The sequence below is a fragment of the Castor canadensis genome, chromosome 16 (assembly GCF_047511655.1).
Source record: "Castor canadensis chromosome 16, mCasCan1.hap1v2, whole genome shotgun sequence".
NCBI lineage: Eukaryota > Metazoa > Chordata > Mammalia > Rodentia > Castoridae > Castor > Castor canadensis.
The window spans coordinates 17,313,152-17,319,411 of NC_133401.1; the positions used below are offsets into that span (position 1 = coordinate 17,313,152).

General features: G+C 56.6%; 1 protein-coding gene across 1 annotated transcript; it reads left to right on the forward strand.

The window, feature by feature from the left end:
- The first annotated feature begins 2,040 nt into the window (after positions 1 to 2,040).
- Positions 2,041 to 6,025, forward strand: Pnma8a (PNMA family member 8A). Its single transcript, XM_020170880.2, has 3 exons — positions 2,041 to 2,329; positions 2,502 to 3,783; positions 4,432 to 6,025. Exons 2-3 carry the CDS (start codon positions 2,535 to 2,537, stop codon positions 4,446 to 4,448), a joined length of 1,266 nt encoding a protein of 421 aa, XP_020026469.1. The 5' UTR covers positions 2,041 to 2,329; positions 2,502 to 2,534; the 3' UTR covers positions 4,449 to 6,025.
- Positions 6,026 to 6,260: the final 235 nt, after the last annotated feature.

Sequence of the window (6,260 nt, forward strand, 5' to 3'; positions counted from 1 at the left end):
GAAAGTGGGCAGGAAATTTCTAGAAGTTTCTAGAAATTCCTGGGGTAGGTTTTAGAATCCAGGAACTGGAGCTGTGGCTTTTGTGAGAAGAGCCAGGGGAGACCGAAGCCCCTCTTTTGCCCTCTGATTTCTAGTGTCTCCCAGGACCCCAGATGACAAAGGATACAAGAGCTGGTTAGTGCAGCCATAAATGTCAGCATCTCCCATGCACCATGTCCCCAAGACCCACATTCAGTAGCCAAGGGTGTTGAGTGGGCCTGAGCCAGGCATTGGTGGCTCACACCTGTAATCGAAGCTACTTCGGAGACTGAGATTGGGAGGATCAAGGTTGGAGGCCAGCCCAGGGAAATAGTTGGAGAGACCCCTCCATCTCCAAAGTAACTAGCACAAAATAACTACCACAAAATGGTGTGGCTCAAGTGGTAAAGCACCCACTTTGCAAGCAAGAAACCCTGAGTTCAAATCCCAGTCTCACAAAGAAAGAAAGAAAGAAGAAAGAAAGAAGAAAGAAGGAGGAAGGAGGAGAAAGGAGGAAGAGGAAGAAGATGGAGGAGGAGGGGGCAGGGGGAGGAGGGGAGAGGAAGCAGGGGGAAGGAGGAGAAGAGAGGAGGAGGAGGGAGGAGGGAGGAGGAGGGAGGAGGGAGGAGGAGGAGGGAGGAGGAGGAGGGAGGAGGGAGGAGGAGGAGGGAGGAGGGAGGAGGAGGAGGGAGAAGGGAGGAGGAGGAATGAGGGAGGGAGGAGGAGGGAGGAGGAGGAGGGAGGAGGGAGGAGGAGGAGGGAGAAGGGAGGAGGAGGAATGAGGGAGGAGGGGGCAGGGACGGAGGAAGAGGAATGCTGGGATCACAGAGGTTCTTGACCTGAAAGGGCTCAGGAAAGGAAAGAACAATGGAGACACAAATCGAGAGGACCAGAAGGCTGATGACCAACTGGCAAATTTTAATTTTTGCATCAGGCTTATAAGCAGTACAACGCAGGAAGTTCTACAAAGCAGGAAGAACTTCTATGCCTGGGAAACAATGCCCTGGCTCCAACCTCCCTGGTTTCATAAACAAAACCCGGACCTCCCTAGTCTCACCTAGTTTCTTATACAAAAACCCGGACCTTAGCTGCCAAGGACATGTCACCTGTTCCTGACCTTTCTGTCTTGCTCATACTAAAACAATACCTTCAGGTTATCAGTCTCTTTTCTCCAGACAAAGGAAGCCCCTCCATGTTCCCTCAAAAACCCCAGTGAGAGACGAGGTGCACCTGCAGTCCCCGACCTTGTCTGGATCCTGCTAAGCAACAACCTTGTCAGATTGCGGTTTGTGGCTCCCAAGAGAGGAGGAAAGAGGGAGGAAGACGTGGAGGAGGAAAGAGGAGGGGGAGGAGAGAGGAAGAGGGGGAGGAATGAAGGAGGAAGGAGGGGGAGGAGGGAGGAGGGAGGAAGGAGGGAGAGGAGAAGGGGGAGGGGAGAGGAACAGGGGGAGGAATGAAGGAGGGGGAGGAGGGAGGAGGGGGAGGAGGGAGGGGGAGGGATGAGGGAGAAAGGAAGTGGAGGAGGGAGGAGGAGGGGGAGGAGGGATGAAGGAGGGATGAAGGAGGGATGAGGGAGAAGGGAGGAAGGAAAGAGGGAGGAGGAGAGGGAGGAGTGAAGGAGGGGGAGGAGGGATGAGGGAGGAAAGAGGGGGAGAAGGGGAGGAGGGAAGAAGGAGGGGGAGGAGGGAGGAGGAGGGAGGAGGGATGAGGGAGGAAGGAGGGGAGGAGGGGAGGAGGGAGGAGTGAAGGAGGGGGAGGAGGGATGAGGGACGGAGGAGGGAGAGGAAGGATGAGGGAGGGGAGGAGGGAGGAGGAGGGAGGAGGGATGGAGGAGGGGAAAGGGGACCTGGAGGGAGGATTGCAGACCGTCCAGTCCCCTTCCTCAGTGGCCAACCCAAACGTTACACGTCCTCCCTGCAGAACCCGCCTCGCGCCACGCTGGCTCTTAGCAACCAACCCGGTCGGTTGCCATGGAGACCGCGGGTTGCTGCGGGTCCGGCTGCGCTGGGAGCGAGTGCGCATGCGCGCGCTGCACCGCCAGCCTCGGCTGGGCGCAGCTGAACCGGGATCGAGGCCGGGCGGCGCGTGACCGCCTGGGGCCGGCGCCGGGAAGGACGGCGGCGTCCCGGGCAGAGCCGCAGCACCGGGGTGGCCCGAGCCAGCTGCTGGGGAGCAGCTGCACCCCTAGAGGCCTCTCCTGGGCCTGGCTGGACCGTCGGAGGCGGGGCTGCCGGTTAACTCCCGGCCGGGGCCCGGCGCAGCGCCAGCCGTGGGGGAGGGGCGCGATTTTGCACCTGACTCCCGGACACGTGTGAGCACCGGGGCCGGGGCTGGGAGGAGGAGGGGGTCTCGGGGAAGTGCGAGGCCCCATCCGTGCAAGCCAGGCCATTTCCCTTGGAATCCGATCCCCTCCCCCTCCTTGTGACCTTGCAGGATTCACATTTGGGGTCCCCCATACACACATCACCACCCCCACCTCCCAGGCCCTCTGCTGCAGGTGCAGCTGGAGCAGCCAGATGTCGGAGGCCATGGCCATGAACCTTTTGGAGGACTGGTGTCGCGGGATGGAAGTGGACATCCACAGGTCCCTGTTGGTCACAGGCATCCCTGCGGACTGTGGCCAGGCAGAAATTGAGGAGACCTTGAATGGAGTCCTGTCCCCACTGGGCACGTACCGCGTGCTCAACAGGATCTTTTTGCGAGCGGAGAATGTCAAAGCTGCCCTGGTGGAGGTTGGCGAGGGTGTGAATGTGAGCACGGTCCCCCGGGAGTTCCCAGGAAGGGGCGGTGTCTGGAGAGTGGCCTGCAGGGACCCCACTCAGGACGCCGAGTTTCTGAAAAACCTCAATGAATTCCTGGATGCTGAGGGCCGCACCTGGGAGGATGTGGTCCGCCTGCTCCAGCTTAACCATCCCCCCAGACCCCAGAACCAGCCCTGGGAGAACTGGGCCGAAGCTTTGGGGGTGCTCCTGGGGGCGGCGGTGCAAGTGGTCTTCTGCATAGATGCTGAGCTCCGGAGCCGGGAGGAAGCCAGGGCTCAGGAGGCCGAGGAGGAGTTGGCAGCCTGGGCTTTGGTGGCCAGGAAGAAGGTGAAGAAGGAGCCAGGGCTGGCCACAGAGGTGGGCTCTGCCTTGAAGGTTGAAAACCTCATTCGCTTTAATGAGCAGTGTGACCCTCCCAAGCCTTTTGTTCACAGGGCTGGAGCGAAGTCCCGATCCAGAAGAAAGAAGCAGAAGAGAAACTCCAGGCAGGACGCAGCACCCTGGAAAAAACCCAAAGGCAACCATTCCAACGGCTCTGCCTACTTGGTGACACGTCCTGAAGTGTGTCACCCTAGAAACATGGCAATTTCAAAACCCAACAAGAGCAATCAAAGGGCCCGGGTGAAGCAGGAGTGGGTTTTGAAGAGGTCCTTGGCGAAAAGTGCCTGGAAGGTTCCCAGGGGTCGCCCTCAAGGTGCCCTGCTGGAAGCTAAGAGCCCTGAGTCACACCGAGATGGTGGCCAGGAAAGTCCCCCAAAGAGGAAGGCCTTTCGCAAGAGCCTGGTCCCCGTGAGGAAGAAGAAGGTGAGCTTGGGGCCTGTCTCTTACCTTCACGGCCATCCCAAAGATGCCAAGAAGTCGGTGATTCTAAGGAAGGGGCCGGGCTCCAGGAGAGCAGGGCCAGCTCACAGGGCCCCTCGAGGCCCACAGCCCGGCGGGGCACCAGCCTCAGCGTCCAGGGGCCCGAAGGCCAAGCCAGGAGGCTTTCCTTGTGCCTCCAAAGGTGAGAATGACCACAGGACTTGGATGAAGTGGGTGGGGGTGCTAGAGTGGCAGGCTGGGGCAGAGAAGCCCATGGGGAGAGGGGGATGTCAGTTGGGTGACCAGGGGGATCCTAGGTGGGTGACACCCTCCCTAGGTGAGGTTTTGGAGAAAGCTGGTGCCCACCATTGGATGGAATGCCCAGGAAAGGCAGGAAAGTATACCTACAGGTGATCTTTTACGGATGGGTGTCTCTATACCATACCACCTCCTCCTTGACAAGAATTTAATGATTTGGAATGAAGGAAGTTGTGATAGGAGGGTCATGAGTTCAAGACCAGTGTGGGCAAAAAAGTTAGTGAGACCCTATCTCCAAAAACAAGCCAGGTGGGTGTGGTGGTACATGTCTGTAATCCCAGCCGCATGGGATGGCGAGGTTGGGCAATCACAGTCCAAGATGGTGGGCCCTGGGGCAAAAACAAGACCCTATGTGAAAACTAAAATGCAAAAATGAACCGTTTGGGGTTATGTTATCAGAGCGTGTCGTGGAGCTTTCTAAAGCCTGGTTGGGGTGGAAATATTCAAGGCCTCAGGAGAGCCTAGGAAGCAAAAATATCCTAACGGCGCCTCTCTCTGCTTCTCTTGAGCCGTTGTGATAATTTATCCACAGACCCCAGGAGGCTTTGATGCGAGGACCCCCGTTCCCGTTCCCCAGGAGCTGAAAGAAGACGGAGATGGCCACTTCAGGAGCGGTGTTTTGTCACTGAGTGAAACGAGACCTTTGCTCCTGAGGGACCGGTCTGTGCAGCCGTGACCCGGGAGGTAAATGAAGTGAGAGTCAGGTGTGAGGACCTGGGCGCTCTGCCTTTGCCCCGCACCCCCAGAGGCAGGAGAGCTGGTGTCTGGGAGGCCTTCTAGAACATTCATTTGCCTTTCTGCATGCACGGGCGGGGTCACCGTCATGCTCACCCTGGTCACCTTCTCCCCCCACACTTCATCTGGAGAGTTAACTGACCCCGAGGGCCTGGAGTTTTGAAGAACAGGGTGGCTGTTTTCCCCCTTCAGCCTCCCTGTGCGTGACTGTGGGTAAGTTAACCAGCATTTTTAGGCCCAGCCTGGCCGCCTAGCTGTCCTCAGCTTCCATCCGTCCTGCCGTCTGACCGGAATGTGATTTAGGTGCTGAGAGTTAGTTCTGGGGAAAATGAATGTCTCCCTGTATTGCGGGTGTCCAGTCTGCCAATCAAAATGGCCCTTAGTTGTATAGCCAGGTGTGGTAGTGCACACTTATAATCCCAGCCTTTGGGAAGCTGAGGCAGGAGGATTGAAAATTCAAGGCCAGACTTGGCTACATAGATCCTGTTTCCAAGAAAAAAGCACTTTGCTTCTTATTTTTTTTGGGGGGGCGGGGACACCCCCAAACGATCTTTTAAACACTGGCTGATGTCTGTCCTCTGCGCTAAGTCCCACCAAGTCAGACCAGACCGCCACGCCCTGCCCTGTGTGCAAGTGCGGGGGACGGGGCTCGGTCTCCAAGACCAGTGGCTTCCAGACCATACGTGGGTCCCGAGATACCCACAAAGAAGGAACCCCAATCTACTTTTTCATGTGTCATAAAGTGTGAGAAATGACCACTCAAACATGTCACCATCCAAACCAGTCACTCTGAGAACTGTCACCTTGGATTTTTATGAGTCAACTCGTTTCTGTGCAGCTCGCTGTCCCCTTTTGCATATAATTAAACTTCTTGTAAATGTGACTTTTGGCAAAGAAGGTCAGGAGAGGACTGAGTTCCGTCCTGTGCATGTCGTGTAACTCAACACCCGAGAACACCCTCTTCTTCTCCTCCCGTGATTCTCCAGCTCTGTGACAGCTGGTGACAGCCTCTGTAAACCTAGTGCGGTAACCATGTCCTACCCTAGAGCCTTCACCCTTGTGACTTTCTCTTCTGGCCTCAGTTTTTGTGATAAAAATGTGAACAGCTGTTAGATGTCATTTGTGAGTCACCTTCCAGACGAATTCCTCGTGACGACTCATCTCAAAACCCCGGGCAAGTCTCCCGCAGGCACACCCAGAGGGGACGGTCCCCACCTGCAGCTGCCAATCTGTGCAGCGAGGTTGTAAACACGGGAGGGGACTGGGCTCTCCGGGTGACCGAAGCCCGCGACAGCCCAGTTGGGTTCGTCAAGCTTCGTGGTGTCAGCAGGTTCATACTTGATTACTAAATGTGACGTATTGTGCGTATAAAATAAAGTTCAGCAAATTAAGTATCTTTTCCGGCTCTTTGATAGGTAGACGGTACGTGCACTGGTTTTGGGGGATTTTGGGCAGGGGGGTTGATGGGCCAGGGATTTGAACTCAGGACTTTGCATTTGCAAAGCAGGCATTCTACTGCTTGGGCCCCTCCTCCAGTCCCATTTTGCTCTGGTTCTTTTGGGGATGGGGTCTTGAGAACTATTTGCCCCAGCTGGTCTCAAAGCTCAAACCTCCAGATCTCAGCCT